Source organism: Nyctibius grandis, chromosome 4 (genome assembly GCF_013368605.1).
Source record: "Nyctibius grandis isolate bNycGra1 chromosome 4, bNycGra1.pri, whole genome shotgun sequence".
NCBI lineage: Eukaryota > Metazoa > Chordata > Aves > Nyctibiiformes > Nyctibiidae > Nyctibius > Nyctibius grandis.
Genome location: NC_090661.1, coordinates 59,872,877 through 59,890,008, shown reverse-complemented (window position 1 = coordinate 59,890,008; position 17,132 = coordinate 59,872,877). Strand labels below are relative to the sequence as shown.

General features: G+C 36.2%; 1 protein-coding gene and 1 long non-coding RNA gene across 6 annotated transcripts in view; one reads left to right on the top strand and one right to left on the bottom strand.

Moving 5' to 3' along the window:
* The window catches only part of EML1 (EMAP like 1), a 137,377-nt gene that overhangs the window by 12,597 nt on the left and 107,648 nt on the right, over positions 1 to 17,132 (bottom strand). For all 5 annotated transcript variants that reach the window (XM_068399835.1, XM_068399832.1, XM_068399833.1 and 2 more), the window contains 12 exons: positions 16,390 to 16,500; positions 13,908 to 14,003; positions 13,235 to 13,369; positions 11,638 to 11,737; positions 9,333 to 9,487; positions 8,029 to 8,154; positions 7,634 to 7,765; positions 3,940 to 4,007; positions 2,641 to 2,729; positions 2,025 to 2,122; positions 1,813 to 1,900; positions 1,535 to 1,630 (listed from right to left, as the gene is read on the bottom strand). In XM_068399835.1, the coding sequence (XP_068255936.1) occupies positions 1,535 to 1,630; positions 1,813 to 1,900; positions 2,025 to 2,122; positions 2,641 to 2,729; positions 3,940 to 4,007; positions 7,634 to 7,765; positions 8,029 to 8,154; positions 9,333 to 9,487; positions 11,638 to 11,737; positions 13,235 to 13,369; positions 13,908 to 14,003; positions 16,390 to 16,500 (1,294 nt within the window). The remainder of the gene's footprint in view (positions 1 to 1,534; positions 1,631 to 1,812; positions 1,901 to 2,024; positions 2,123 to 2,640; positions 2,730 to 3,939; positions 4,008 to 7,633; positions 7,766 to 8,028; positions 8,155 to 9,332; positions 9,488 to 11,637; positions 11,738 to 13,234; positions 13,370 to 13,907; positions 14,004 to 16,389; positions 16,501 to 17,132) is intronic.
* On the top strand, positions 4,272 to 7,965 carry LOC137663012 (uncharacterized). The gene is made up of 2 exons (XR_011048099.1): positions 4,272 to 4,429; positions 7,653 to 7,965. It is a non-coding gene; the product is annotated as an uncharacterized lncRNA (long non-coding RNA).

Here is a 17,132-nt window from a genome sequence, read left to right as displayed (position 1 = left end):
CAAGGGGCAATGGGTGCAAGCTGGAACACAGGAGGTTCCACTTAAATATGAGGAAAAACTTCTTTACGGTGAGGGTGACTGAACACTGGAACAGGCTGCCCAGAGAGGTTGTGGAGTCTCCTTCTCTGGAGACATTCAAAACCCGCCTGGACGCGTTCCTGTGTGATATGGTCTAGGCAATCCTGCCCCGGCAGGGGGATTGGACTAGATGATCTTTCGAGGTCCCTTCCAATCCCTAACATTCTGTGATTCTGTGAATCTGTGATTTTATTCCACAGTCTGGCTCCAAAAGCTGATCTGTTGCAAGGTGGGGACAAACCCCCCTCAGGTGTGACACCCCTCTCTTATGACTCTCTATGCACCAAAAGCAGACCCATATTCTAACAGCACTATATTTTGCATTAATCTAAATTATAAAGTAAGGAATACTCACTTAAAGTATCCTCTTGGAATATCTGAACCTGTGATACTAAATGCAAAGGCTTTGTAGCTCTGTAACTGTGTGTCAGGTATACTCAAACCCCAGGCATATGTTACTAGTTCTGTAAGGGCCTTCATCCCTCACGTGAGAAACACATTATGCCAACATGCAGCCAGTCGTCCAGGATTTCCTCCTTTTACTAAATCTGCATGTTGTAGTGATACCCAAGCACTGCTTGTCAGTTAAATTATACAAAATTTGAATGTGTCTTCCCAGCATATTGCTACTGCCATCCTATCCTTAGGCTCTAAAAACGTGTCCTTTCTGGCTGCCTTCAAACACATCACTGCATCTATTCTACTTGAAACATGGGTGAAAATCTTCCTTGTTTACTGCTTATACTAAATCAGACTCTTCTCTGAACTTCCACCATGGCTCCCTATTTTATCTTGAGGACTCAAGAACTTGAAGCATCTCATACTCAGCTTTTGTAACGATCTGTCTAGTTCTGCACACGTTGTGGAATGAATACAAAGCTTCAGAGTACACTGGGGAAAGCAGCTCCTTCAAAACTGGGAGAAGAGAAGTCCCATGGGAACAAACCATCCTGATTTTGTTACATTTTTCTTCTTTCTTCTTGCATTCTTTTCACCTAATTTAATTGCTATATGTTGTATCAAAATACATTATAAGTACTTAATGACGGAGGCTGTCACCTGTTTTGTGTTTGCACAGTAACTAGTGCAAATGAAACTGGTTCTGGTAAAGGGATTCAGCCCAGTAGCTGCCTAAATAAACAATAATTCCATAGAACTGGTACTTTACATTAAAAATGATGAGAAGCAGCTCTAGTGTGACAGAAAGGGCAGTGTGTGATTTCTTCATTGTTTCCCACTTATGTTGTAATTTAATATTTATACTTGAAGCTAGCAAGAATATTAAATCAGAGTCTTTCTGGATTGAAATAAGAGGCCAGATTGTAACAAACATGGCATAACGGAAGTTCTGTATTTTTCCCTGAAATACAAATAGCCATGTTTCATAAGAAGAAGCTGGCAATCCAAGTGTTTGTTAATAACAAGCATGGTAAGAACTTGTAGGAGTAATACTTACCAAAAACATGGAATCCTAAAGTACAGGTGTAAGTGGCCCATTCTATATCTCTAGTTGTTTCGACACTCACGACTTGTTTACAAGCAGAGGGGATCCCTACAAGAGAAAAAAAACCCACATGATAACATTTATTTCTCAAATTGTATAGATTTTTGATTGCATCAGATGAATTAAAACATATGGTCTATCTTGGCAGTTATATGGTCTCATTTAAATTTTAAATCTATATTAGACTGCCTGAACTTTGCACAAAAGGACTAAATATAATTCTTACTCACAGTATAAGATTTCATAGTCTCCTGAATTAGACACAAGATATTGTGAATTAACAGACCAATCCAGATGAGTAATGAAGCTGGAATGACCCTACAAAGAGAAAAATATTGTATTAACTGCACTAACATATCTCTCAATGTGACAGTATTAATACAGTGCTACAAAACACACTTAAGTTGTTAATATTGAACCAGAAGTAAAAAAGGTTACTTACCGAACATTTGCCAATTCTAGTGTACTTTCTTCCATTTTCAGTTACACCATATATATAAATACAGTTGTCATGGGAACCTATTGCCAAGAAGTTTCCATCTATAAACACAAAAGTTAGCTGTAGTTATGCCTGTAAGAAAGAACTTAGGCTAATTTTGAAAAGTTAGTGTGTCACAGACAAAAGGAACTGTTCTTAGAGGCCTTGATACCAAAAAATGAAAAAATAAAATTCTATTTTTCTTTTTCAGTCGCATACAGATGCATGTTTCAAGATTACAAAACAGCAAGTTTATACTGGAAATATTACTGTTAAAAACAGGTGACACTTCTGGAAGCAGCTACAGTCCATTTAGGGCTAACGTGATTGCAACAACCTGTGCAGTTAAGTCATACTTGTTTTTTTTCTTCTCAGTGAAACCATATTGAACACGTGAGGGAGCAAGGGAAAAGAAAACGTGCGCTTAAGATGCCACCCATTCAGTGTTCCCAATGTTTCACAGCATATTTATTTTGAACTTCAGTATGGCAAGTGGGGAATTATTTTAAAACAAACCAACCCCAAATTTAATAAAAAAAGTCAACGCTTTTTTTTAACCAGTAAATAAACGCTCTCAAACCTGGTGAGTAACGCATTACAGACAGCTGTTCATTTCCATCTGTGTGTACAGTGACCAAGTCTTTTGTTTCTGTGTCAAACACAAACCACCTGTTGTAAATACAGAAAGAGGCCAATAAATCACTCCATAAGGATTTTAAATCCACTGTAATCTTGACCAACTTTTCTTCTGTCAAAATAGCATAAGTTTTACACCAAGAAAAGAAAAACAGCAACTGCTACTCAGTTTGGTTTATTTTTACTTTAGTACAAGGATAGTTTCTTTCATATGTTTTTTAAGCAGAAAAACGATCAGACATCGACCCTGATATCAATCTTCAGATTTTAGTCTGTTTTAGTATATGTCATGCATTAGAATAAAGTTAGCATTACACGTAATGACCCTTCTCTTTTAATGACACTCCTCTATGCTATGCTGATGTTTAAATTGATGCCTGGATTAAATCCTAGAGCAAAGGAAAACACAAGCAAGAATCAGCACCATTCTCTTTTGATAGAAGGATTAGCTTTATTTATTAATTTATTTTTAAGTTAATTAATTATTTTTTAAATTAATTTAATTAATTTTTAATGAACCAAAATTTAATTTGTAGAAACGTGTAGAAAGGACAAAGGTAAAATTTTCATTGCAATACTTGCATCAAATTAATAAAGACAAAGTAAAGACTTCTCTCAAAGCTTCTCCTTTTGATGTACTTTATTTAGTAAATAAAGTAAATCCTTTATTTAGCATTGATATACAATCCGAAATAATCTTAGCTCATAACCTATAGGCATTCTGTAAGTTCTCAGTTAAGTGTAACTGTTTTCAATATGGCAAAGTCTGCCCTCAAGTGACATTAAAGGAGAGGATGAAGTTACGGCGAAGGCTCTCCTTCCTCCTATGACAGACAACCAAGATTAAACCCAGGGTCTGCCACTGACCCACTGTGTGATCAAGGGCTCAATCTGCCCTGTAAAATGGAGATATTATCTTTCATCTCTGTTTTGCCTGTCTTGTTTATGCCTTACACTCTTCAGGCAGAACAAGTCTCTTAATATGCATTTTTACACTATGTCTAGCACAGTGGAACATTTGCCAAATTTTTGTTAAAGCCTCTGGTTGTCACTGCATTAGAGACTAGGGTTTCTAGGCGCTAAGGCAATACAAGTAAATGTCACTCTGAAATTCAAGAGAAATCAATAGGGGATGAATATATGTCATGCATGCATCTGCAAAACAAGAACATGAACTTGGACGTGAGCTGGAAAAAACATGTAGTGTTTGTTGGTGCCCAAGGTGTAGGTCTATGCATCTTACCTGCCGGTCAGTGTCCCTACTGCAACAACAGATGCTGAAGGATGAAACCCTGAAGACTGTGCTGGATCCTAAAATGTTTCAGAAGGAAGCACATTTTTTTACCAGTCCAGATTATAACAAAAACACAGTTCAATTATCTGCCTCAGGAACAGAGTAAGTCTCTCTCGTTGTTTTTTTTTTTGTGGTTTTTTTTTTTTTTTTTTTAAATACAAACTTGAGGGGGAAAAAAGCATTTTTAACTTATTGAAATATTACCCAAGAAAATTTTTGTCCCTCTATACAAGGCCAGTGTTTTCTTTTCTTCACTATCTAAAAATAACTTGGCAAGTGATTTCATAACAATAACATTGGCAAAGGCAGCTTCTCAACAAATCACAAACAAGTAAGAGATAAAAATAACTTATTAAATTAGAGCTGACCTAAGAATTCAGTATCAAAGCTGCAGTTTACCTACTGTCTAAGGGACAAGCAAGTACATTATTCGACAAAGGTATGTATCACTTTGCATGGAGGGGTAAAACCTAACTTCTATGCACACCAAAGCCTTTTTCAGCACCTGCCAGTTGCAGCTTAGTGGGAGATTAAGGGCATGAACTGGGTGTCTTATTTTGATATGTAATTCTAAAACATTTTACTTTGTATAGTATATTACTATGGAGTCCAATAGAATTGCAGTGTTTTTCTTGCAATTTAAACATATGCCTAAAAAACAAGGTAAGCACTGTCTTTCTAATACTTGTTCAGTTACCAAGAATGAGCTCCAGAAGTCTTCAGGTTATAGCAGAAAGTCTCAAAATAAATAGCTTATTTTTTCTGATACCTGCCAAAAATAATTTTAAAATGTACGGAAAAAAATCCAGCAATATATCTCACAAAAATGCTTATATCCTTGATATTCTATATTCTAAACCAGCATCACAGTGCAGCCATTTTAGTAATCCTGTTTAAGTTTTTAGCAATTACTAGCCCTAGAGGTTAGATGTAAGGGATATTCTCATTAATTTTAAGCAAGTGACTAATTTCAAAGACGTTACTAACTCTAAAGAAGTTTCAAAGAATTGTTGAGTTGCAAGATTTCTATATGCATGTTCTAAACCACTACAGTAGTCCAGAAAGGCAAAGTTGCTAATTTTTCTAAGTAAATTTCACAGTAAATACAAAAATATTCTCTTGAATAAACCAGAGGTTCAAACAGTGAATTTAATCTGAGCAGTAACTTGTACTCATAACCACATTAAAAAGATTTTACATAGATCTCTATGACAAAAATAAGTTAACGTGAAATGATTTATTTACTCTAGATATTCAGACACTGATTATGAAACAGTCTCAGACATTTAAAGTGGTTAATAAGGAGATTATTGTCAAGACCAATAATAGAAATCTCATCTTAATGAAGCAGTGTGTACTTGGAGGGGAAAAAAAAATAAAATCTACGTCTAGTTTAATAGTTCAGCTATTTTTGCCATCAACCTTTCCAAAAGAATCAAGGTAATTAAAGCAGTTTTTTAAACATTTCAATAACAACAGTTTCTTAGAGTGTCTTATATTTGCAAAACCACAGCTAAATATTAATTGAAGCTCACTGTAAGTCATAATCAATTGAACTCCAGTTTTTTCAGAGGACACAAAGGGTAGAACAGTGGAAACGTCCTTTTCTGAGTTGATGATTACTTAAGCAACTTTATTTCTGAGACAGCAGCTTATCTGATTAATAGATTTGTTCCTGTTCCCCAATATCTCCACTAACGATGTTTCACTATCAACCCAAACTTCTAAATGCTCTTTTCTTTATGCAAGAGAGCAAAGTGCCAAATTTTGCACTTCTCTTCATGGCCCTCCTCAGTATATTACTCCTGTAATGAGAAATATATCAGAAGTACTAACTTCTTATTCTCTCAGCGTTTTTGGAAGTGTATGCAAGTATACAAAAACATACACCTTTACACTGAGCAGAATAAAGGATCATATTAGTACCTGCAATTGAATTACATGATGATTTTTTTCTGACAAAAAAAGAAATTTATTAGGAAAGCATAAGAAAATGGTAACAATGATTTTACTCTCCACTTCAGGATATTTAGAAATAAGACTTGCACAAAACCAGTCCAGCACCATTTCTAAATAATCAAATTCATACTCCACAAAAAAAAAAACCCTATGCTGAAGACCAGAAAGGTCTATGTGAAAGTTCCCAGTTGTGTCATTATTCAAGTCATTCTGAGTTGCATGTGAAAGATTTCTGCAGTCTAGTGTGTTCACATCCCATACCATACACTACACTGCTATTGCTGTATTTCAAAACAAAAAAAAAGCACAGGTTTATCTTTTTTTGGAGAGTCTACCAAGACAGATCCAGGAAAATGTGGTTTATAACTGCTCACTGATTTTTAAAAATATGTTTTGCTGTTGAAGTTCATAGCCTAAGTGTGCTGGTATTTATTTGATCTTGCATTTGGCATCTTGGTAGCAGTTCAAGAGATTTGCAAGCACATTACTATTTTGGTGTGTCTCAAGGTTTGACCCTGAGGTCCAACTACAGTATTCCTAAAGACTGAAGGGGAGAGAGCTTCTTTTTAAATCCAAATCATATTAACATATCTTAAACCCTAAAATGATTAGGAGGTAGGGAAGTGCAATTATCTGCCTACTTCTCAGCCCAAACCTTTTGTATTACTGATTTCCATTTTTTTTAGATTAAAAGAACTACTTTTATTTTCCTTTCTTTTGATTTCTTATACTACAGGCCAATCTGTTTTTATAACCGAGGCACCGAACTGTGAAAACACAGCCCCATCTCTGGGACAGTGGAACTGTTGATTTGGTCTCTCCAATTAATTTAGAAGTCAACAAAAATATGGACCTTAGAACATATGGCCTTGGTTAGACAGAATAAATGTAAAATGTAAATAAAAATGTAAAAAGACTGAAAAGAAATGTGATAGTGGCACTTCAAAATAGAGAGATAAAAGCACCACTGCTGTCTCTAGGAGATAAGCCAATGTCTTCTTATGGATAAACAATTAGAAAAGTTATCAAATGTCCAAAAAATGTACTCTAAAAATCAGTTCCTAGCGATGCATGTAGTAATCACGATCACGTCACCAAAAAGCCATTAGGAGTCTGCTGATGCACAACTGAGTGCTTATGTACAGTATAAAACTGAGCCTCCAGTATTCCTTCAGTACCTAAACACCAAGTTTCATACCAGAGATAGGAAGTGAAATTCTAAACACCATATTTGTTTATTCGTGAACAAGGTGTCTAAAAATATTAATAAATTACAGAAAATAAATTGAGAAGGTCAAAAAATGCCACAAAAAAAAAATCTTTTCCTTCTGAATTCTGACTATCATGCTCAGGATAGTAGTAGTAATCCTGATCAGAACTACTTTTAAATGATAAGTATCTCCTAGCTTTATATTTGTGGTTCTTGTCCTAGTAAAAAAATATAAATGTCAACAGCACTGTACACTTCTATATGATACAGCATATAGATCCATATAACCTAGAGCTTTAAATTCTCAGTTTTAAGAGTTTTATGTCCATTTTCAGAAAGACAAATTGTATGACTCCCTCATATTTTTCCTCAGGTTAATGCTTTAAGATATTTTTAATCAACAATCTTATGAAAAACCCAAATTATTTGAGAAGTTCTACAAGAGGAGTAAAGCTATGTTTAACAGGTTTATACCTCTATAATCTTGTTCCAGATAGGACGATGAGTGCTGGCATCCCAGAGGGTAATGTGTTTGTCATGTCCACAAGTGAAGAACTGAGGTTTAGAGGAATGGACTGCAAGTCCCCAAAGCTCATCAGTGTGACCCTACACAAGCAGAAATGCTTCTTGACAAGAAGGACAGTACCATCAAAACTAAACATGTTTAACCAGGATTGAAATGATCAAACTATATATTAAAGCATTACAAAAACACATTGGCTTAGAAAAATGCATACTTATAATGTTATTTATTACCAATAGTACTGTAATAATAAATCAAATAAATGCGTATTTATGAAACTTAACTTTAGGCAATACCTTTACTACTATTAGACACTTAGAAATGTTCTTGTAAGGCAACAGCTTACCTGGGTAATTGGGAAAAAATCTCCTGATAGAGTGCCCTGTAGGACGAAGTTTCTAGTGGTTCCTATTAATACAACGTCCCCTTTTCCCTCTGCTACTGTTCTTATTGGACCAAACTGCTCTGGAATCTGTGGTCAAACAGATAGATGTCAGACAATTTGTCAAGCAATGCTATTTTTAAAGACATATGGCCTAGCAAATGCATTTTAATAAATGTTGCACAGAGAAGAAATTAAATGGATGAATATATATGCCTGACTTTCAAAAGTTTATAACAATTTGCATCAGCTCAGTAACTGTCTTTATAACACTACTAAAGACATCCTTATCTACAGAACACACTGTTTTACAGATAGACCAAGTATTTCAACAAACAAAAAAGGTTCCTTCATGCTGTGTTAACTCGATCGTATTTTAATTGCAGCGGTGATATCAGACTAAGTATTTCTACTCAGAGATAGTGTCAGGCTTTGTATCAGTAGTACTTTCTTGAAAGGAATGTTTCTTTAATTGCAGCCTAGGCTCAGAAAGAGTCAGTGGAAATCTCCAATATAAAGTTCAAGGGAAGACGTAACATTGAAAATAACAAGGAATACCACTGTATGAACAAATAAGAGAAAAATAAGGACGCCACAGTTAGAAACAGCACAACAATCATGTACCTTGTGCTGTGTTAAAAACTGAATTACCAAAACAGATATGCCATTCCAGTTGCATATATATTTGCAACATTTAACAACATATAATAGAGTTGAAACCCTTTCTCAGAGTTTTATGCTGATTGTTCTCTTACGTTCAGTATGTAAACAGTCATGTAGTTCTGTCCAAACAAATTCTGCTTTAATCTTTTAAGTTCCTACACAGCAATTTTTGGAATTTCCTTTTTAAATAAAAAACAACACTAACCAAGAAATTAATGAAAAAATGTAAGTACTAAAAACCCCAAAAGACCCTCACATCATTTTGGAAAAGAGGAAAGTACAAAAACATTTTAATATTGTAACACTCTGAAGTGAAAAATAACCTCACATTATAAACTACAAAGAAAGGAAGAAATAATCTGAAAAAATATGAATACAAGATTTGGTTTCCAATTGCCATAGATCTTAAAAAGGAAGTATTAAGTTAATGAATAGGCTAACACAGGAATGACTTAATGACTCAAATTATATTACATTTTACTATTGATTTTCTTTTCCACAGAATATACATCCATAAGAAAAAGAAATATTTAAAAAGCTCTGTTTAGAAGACAGCTAAACTTTCATTTTGAGTAGCAGAGTAATTTCAGGATAGGTGATATCACCTCAGTTTTGTGAAGTTTTTGGTAATTTCCATTCCAAGATATCAGCTTTCGGTCTTTTCCACCTCCTGATACTAATGTCCCATCCCGCAGCATACACAGCGCAAATATTCCACCCTCATGTGCCCCTTGAACTGCGTGGCTTATTCTGTTGGTACCTAGATAGAAGGAGAAAAGATATTACTACTGAAACACTCAGTGTTTTTTTCTCCATTTCTATACTACCTGTCAAGGATTATATCTGAACAATGATAATGGCAGGCATGGAGTGTTGCACCAAAATGCTCAGACTCACAGGAGAGACTGAATTAGTATATCTTAAGAACGTACTCCCCCCATCTCAAAAATTAAAAGTACACATACTCACTCAGTCTAGTTCAAACACAAAGTAAGATAAGTCCATTTAAACCATTCATGGGGGTTTAAACTAAACCGTTTGACATCACATTTGACCTGCAGTAGCACTATGCACCTTATCAACAAAGAAACCATAACCCAGTCACTTGTTATCCTCCAAGGATATTTCCCAGCCTCCAGACACTTACCTTGCACCAAAACCTGACTAAGCTAGAGGTCTTTGTACATCTGGCAGAAGGTGCTGAATCACTCTCCAAAAGAGCCTGTACCTCTTTATTGATAAACTTGGCTTGTTCAGGTACCTTCTTAGACTCAAAACACCTTCTAACCAACTACATTGGATTAAATATCTCTAATTGCTTGAACTATTACTATTACGAAGTACAAAAAAACAATTACTAGTGATTCTCTTACTGAAATGTGCACCGTGCATCAAAGCTTGGCTAACTTTATCTTTAGCACAAGCAAGGGGCTGATGCAAGTTAGGAAGAAACAACTGCTTTTTCCTTTATAAATCCCATTTGCTTCTGTCCACATCTATGGATATAATGGGTCAGTTACAAGTGATTTCTATTAAGAGAAGTTTTTGCTAAGGGTACTCCAAACTGGTCGAAGCAGCCCTCGCTTGAACATAGAGCTCTGAGTCCAAAGAAGTCAAGACACAGAAAGTACGCTGTACTAAGACAGAAGAATAAGAACAACATTTTTGTCCCTCCCAAAAGAACTGGCAGAGGTGAGGAGATCTTGCAGCACACAAAGAATTCCCTTCCATTCCTGGCAGAAAGGGCAGAAGAGGCTGTTTGCAGTCAAGGCAGAAATTAGTCTACCAGCATAAAGGCAAACCAGCCCCCGACCAGAGCACTGAACCTGCCATGCCAGTGGCTGCCACTATCTCTCTTCTCTGTTGGTAGTCCAAAATAACAACCAAGAACAGGGAGGAGATGGGACTATGCAATTTCTAAACTCTGTTTGGAAGGAAAAGCGTTCGTGTCTTGCTTTAAACCATCATAGGAAAAAGAAAAGGGAAATAAAAGAGGAGCTGAGTTACAAACACCATATCCACCCCTTTCTTCAACAGTAGTGTATTGGTCAAAAGCACAAGGATATAATTGGCTGATAGTCTTTGGATGAAAAAAAGTCTACCAAAACAGCTCAGTAAGGCTCAACTGTGTAACTGATTCACCATGTTGCTTCCCGAGTCTTATATCCTTCAAGTATCTTGGGAGAAGGTACTGAGTAAATAAGAAGCAGCTGCCATCCACATCCCTTCTTCCTTTACTAATAAGGTGTCCTTTAGGGGATTCTCCTTATTCCTATGCACGGCATCTCATGCACTAAGTAAACGTTTAGGATGTTGCTGCTGTATGCCTTCCAGCAGGCATTGTCTTCTGCTGTCTAAAAAAAAAAGTCTTTTCTTACTAGAAAATGCTTTTTAAGATGTTTGTCCTATCCATCTGTTCTTTTGACATAAAGCTGAGGAATTCAATTAGATCTGCATATTTTTTAGCTTGACTTCCTAGGAAAACAAATAAAGCTATTTGTTCTCTTCTTAAAAGTGCAGGTCAATAGGCATGATTTTTGCAAACACTACAGAGTGACAGTATAGGAGACTGGAGATCATCAATTACATTAACAGTGTTTCTTACTATCACATTGATTAAGGAAAAGAACTTTTCCTGCCATATCTTATGTTAGTAAAAGACATACATGGTGGCATAGCTCTAACATTTGACCATAGGAAACACATTCTATAGAATTTTGCGCTCTAGCAGTCAGGTATATATTTTTTTAGGTGCTCGTAGAGGAGAATCCAGACATAATCCGCTGGATTGGTCTTGGGAAAGAACTCAAGATAAACAAAATTTATTCTTCTTAAAATGAGGCTACAGTCATGTAAAAATTCACAGTCTTTTATATTAAAATTTCACTACTAACTTCAGTCTTCTCTTACCTTTCCCCCAAACCAAAATGTTTCCGCTTGAGTCTCCTGTAATAGTATCACCATTTTCAGAAAAGGTCACACACAGGACAAACTTTGGCTTCTCTTGTTTCTGCATGGTTATGAAAAATATACACTCACAGCAACACACAACCCATTCATTTCAACTGTACGCATTTGAGTAATTTAGTTTAGTCTTATACAGCTCTGTTACTACTGAAATATCTACACAGGAGTTAAACACATTCCTAGTGTAAAGAGTTAATCCGTGCAAGGGCAAAAGATGCATCAGCTGAAGTCGGTGGCCCAGTCCTGCACCCTTTAATTATAAGCTGTGGCTAGAGCGAGTGAGAAGACTGCCAACTTTTAACACAAGACCAGGAACGCTCTGAGATAAACTGAATCCCCCAACTCCTTCATAATCCCAAAGGCTTTAAGTATTTAGTAATGGCTGAATATGCAAACAAGCTTTATTACTGTAATTTTTAACTCCAAAGTCTCTAGGAGAAAAATATTACTAAAGAGTTAGGCTGTAGTGTAAGAATTAAGAAATAATCTCTTGAAAGAATCCTAAGGTTCAGTAATGGAAACGTTGCTTTCAGACCCTGCATTTAAGATACTGATGGCAACAAAACAGTGAAATGTATAAGGGGACCAAAAAGTTCACTAGCTAGTAGCTTCTAAGGACATTATTTACAATGTTTGTTGACTACCAGTGTGTATGGCCTCTTTCTTCCTCAAATTTAGAACTGTTCTCAACTAGGGCCACCACACTTTTCCATCTGCAACAACCACCGAGAAAACAGAGCCATAACAGAGGCAGAAATCTGCCCAAGTAGCTTAGGAGTTAAAAATGAATGAAAAATAAAATGTAACAAAATTTAAATGCATTATCTTAGCATCTCCTCCTGATTTCACACAAAGTACATTAATTGACATTGCAAAATAGTTGTTGTGACTACACTTGCGAGCCACACTCCACAAGCAGTTAACTAGGCCCTACGGGAGTTATCTGCAGTCACTGCAAACACCCCTCATTTGTGCATGCAACTGCTGTAGAGCTTAGACTATTTTTAAGAACAAAACCAAATCAAGACCCTGAAATGAAAATGATATTTACCAAATAGTGGCCAGCTCAATCTGTATTTGAATTACATATGTGTATGTATCTAAGCAGAACAGAGGAAAAGGGAAGAACATTCGTATTCGTGTAATTTATGGGGTTTTGCAAGTTTTTCCTCTGACAAAATTAAAACACCCAGCATATATCACTGTCTTTTTTTTTTTTAACCCGAGGTAAGCATAGAGAGTTTTAAGGTAATTTTATTTTGGGGGGTGGGGGTGGGGGTGGGGGAGGCATGTAGCATAAAGAATATAGGAAAAAGAATGCAAGGAACAAAATGGTAATTGCTTTTCAAAACTTCAAAACTGTGGAAGTTTTACCCGTGGAAAAGTTCTCTGTGCCATACCATGAATGCTACCTGAGTTTCTGCAAAATTTCAGGTTTAATAATGATCAGTTGTTTTGATTTACTCAACCCTTATTAACCCTTACTTCTGTATGACTGTACCATTATTACAAACATAAAATTAAGAAAAAAAAATTTTACCTCAAATAATCCTTGCTTTTTAACAAGGGAATTCCCTTCTAGTGTCCAAAAATAAAGATGTGATTTTCCACAAGTAACTATTATATTTGTATCAGTAGGGTGAAAATCTGCAGCAAATACAGCCTCATTAGAGCACTTGGAAGGAAAAAAAGAAAAACATTGCATCAAAATTTAAAATTTAAAGAAAACAAAACAATATGAAATGGTTCTCTAGTTAGATTAACTGATCAGCTCCTGATTTAAGAAAAATTCTGAGCTATTCATTTATTAGCGTAGACAGGAATACTTTGGTAGCATACTTTGAAGTCAAAAGATTTTATGTTTTTATAAGTTAGTATCAAAAGTTATCCTTTAAAACTATGTCAGGTAACGAGAAGTTCTACACAAAAGATTAGATTAAGACTTTTTTTTTTCTGCACATGCTCCTATCATTGCTGCCTAGACTTTTCTAATCAATTCTAGAATGACTACAATATCAAAATTTAAAAAAACAAAACAAACTATTGGGATAATCTCAACAGTGAGAGAAAATACTCCCTTTCTTCATAGTCTTTGCCTTTTATAAAATGAAAGTGTTAAAAAGGCACAAGATCTTAAATATAGAAAGACATTTTATGACAAGAAATCCAAATCTACATACAAGCAAGTAGTACAAAATATCTTATTGCAACACCTTGACATCTGCCAGCTTTTCTTCTTTCTGCCAGTCCCACACAGAAAGCACGTGGTCGTTTGAGTCATCCACGGAGCACAGGCTGCTTCCTCCGTTCTGAGGCAAAACATGGAAAATATTAATGCATCCCCCAACCAACATTAGAAACATGTAAATACGCATTCAAAATAATTAAATACTTCTCTGTAGGTGAAAATACTTATACATATTTACACTTTAACTGTTATACTTTTAGTATAGACCTCCATGAAATGCAGTAATTTATAGGATCATTGAAAAATAGGGCTAAAAAGGGATCTAGAAGAGCAACTCCTGCAAACTACAGACAAACAAACTTTGTCGGGAATGAGGTACGTATGTCTTTCGAAAGACATGGAAATTCCCAAGGCAAACTACACCTTGTTATCGGTAGTTAAGAAAGCTTTTCCTGACGACTATATTGAGTTTCTTTCTTTGCAATTTAAACCAATTACTTCTTTTCAAATCTGCTATGGACAGGGGGAACAATTTTACTCTTCATATAGGAATAATGGATCAAAATCAGGGAACGTAGTAAGAAATTAGAAAACAATTTATTCCTGACAGGTGTCTTTTTTATAGGTGTATCTTCTATCAGTCTTTATAATCTTACTGATCCTAATTCCTTCAGTCTTTCTTCATGCACCATATTAGGCAGACTTTCTCCAGTTGGTACTCATTTTTCTGAAGTATGAATCCAAAGACTTGATGAGGAACTCCAACCGAGACTCTACCTGAACTGAGGGGAGGTGACCAACATTGATCTCACTGGTGATGGGAGCTGCTGTACAATCATCAGATCTTTTTCCAAATAGCAGCTATCTGGAAGGTACTTTTTGGACCATTTTTTCCAGTCTTTGGTGTTCATTCCTAGCTGTATGTCTACAGCAGAATAAACCATCAAGTAATGTCTAATTGCTTTCCAACACATTCAAATATGATTTTTGTATCCTGTTGCTCCTGGCACCAGCTAACATTAGCTTTGACTGCAGATGAGCTTGCTGGAACAGACTGAGCCTGTGGTTACACAAGCACTCCTTTGGCAGGAACGCTGGCACAAACAGTCCTGCTTCTGCCACCCATAGCAAGGCCGCTTGTTGCTGCCTCTTGAGCTGAGTCACCGCATAAGTTTGGGCTATCATAGAGTGAGCCTGTTTGGGGAATGGATCAATTTTGTGAGGAAAAAAAGACCCAAGCAAACTCTGCCTCATTTTGTTTCTATATAAGGATGCACGGTTGTTTTCCTGATGAATCAGGCCCCTAATACATGTCTCAGATGCAGCTACAAAAATAACTGCGCTGATGCACCTCAAGAGGCGGGACAGAGACAGGACTGAGTAGCCTGAAGAGAAGGCTGTCTAAAATGAGATGAGCAGTACTGCTACGGGATAAGAAGTGATGCTCAAAACAAGGCCAAGCTCTGACTGAAATCACAGCATAAAGCAAACATATTAAACACTCACTTTCTCATGGCATCTGCCAATAGGGATCCTGTTATTAAGTTCCTATTTCTTCCTCCAGGGAGATATTTACAGGGTATTTGCTTGCTATTCCTTTTTATTTATCCTTCAAAGCTGATCTTGAACTGTGCTTTTACCTTTGTATTCTTAACCAGCTCTCCCAATTTACTCCCTTCTTTTCTACTTTCTATAAAATATTGTCACCAATAGATTTCAAGTACTTGTAGAAACTTTCACTAAAGTACATTTTGCCTAGGGAATACACTGTTTAGTTCTTCCCTTTTTCAAAATGCTGCCAAGACAACTAGGCACCACCAGATACACCGCTTATGGATTCTGTTCTACATGGAGGGTTTCTAGACTTGTGCGTGTCAGGTTACAAACTCATGTTTTTATATGAGACTTGAATGCCACCTATGTATTTTTTTTTTTACCTCCTCAATAGACTAAAGCTCAAAGGATGGTGCCAAGAGGCTAACAACAAGATCTAACTCTTTACAATCCTTTTTCCATATGACTTTGCTGCTTTCAAACAAAAGATTTCGCTTCTCCTATGGGAGCTCCCATTTTTTAAATCCAGAATCAGAGGTACAGGCCATTGTAAAGGTCTTGCATCATCCTTAGGCACAGTGTGGGAGGTTAAAAGACGCGGAGAGAATAACTTTCTTACGTAGAGAGAAACACAATGAGATTATTAAAGAGAAGAAGTAAGGATACTGAAATTCAAGAACACAAGTATTTCTGCAACTACTTGTCCTTGAAGAAATTAATTGCATTTTATGGTATGCATAAGGTAGACCTCTGAGACTGCTGAGATACTGCTAACCTTAATAGCAACATAAACTGTTGGAAACAACTGGGTTGCAAGTTTTCCTCCTCTAAAGAGGAAGCTGAGAGAAAAGACAGCTTGGAAGTTTGTTTTGGTCAAGGAAGCTAAATTTGAAAGACTTCAAAGACCTGTTCAGCAAACATTCTGAATATGACTATTCATTTACTTTACTTACAGATTTAGAAAAAGCAATGCAAGTGACAGCTCGGTCAAAAAACCCCATTCCAATGACATGCAGTGTATTCAGAGTTACAGAATCCCAGACACGCACATGTGGTGGCAATTGCTACAAAATAGACACAGAAATAATAGTTGAAACAAACCATCAGGATTTTAAAAAATGAGAATGCATCCAAAGAACATTTTAACACAATTTAAGGTATGAAAATTCTCAGAACTTCTCTAGAGTCACCCATGTAAGCACAGATATGATACAAATGATTTGCTGGTTACTGTGCCTAGAACCAATACCTGGGACTGACTACCCAGAGTGTACAGCACGTCAGGTCTCACTGATCTTTTTAGTTCACTGAAGTTAACGGGCACTGTGACATCCTTCAATAAGTGAAAACTGGTGATGACCTTGCGATATGAGACCTACTGGTAGGCCCAAGATCATCAGTTTAAACTGTAGCAACTGAGATAATTCTGGTCAACAACAAACAGCAAGTGCAAAAAAAAAGATTAAGAATGTCTAAAATGCAGTTAATCTCAGGGTCATAAAAATGGCTGTAGAAAAGAATTGTACAATCATAATCAGAACTAACTTTCTTCTTGTACACAAAATTCAAGGTATACTCAACGGCCCAAGATGAATTTCCTATGAAAACCAGGTGGGTCCCCCTCCATTCCCTCTATCTTTGATTTCTGCACCAGACAGAGCCCCACACAGCTGCACCTCGTGGAGCCAGAACTGCT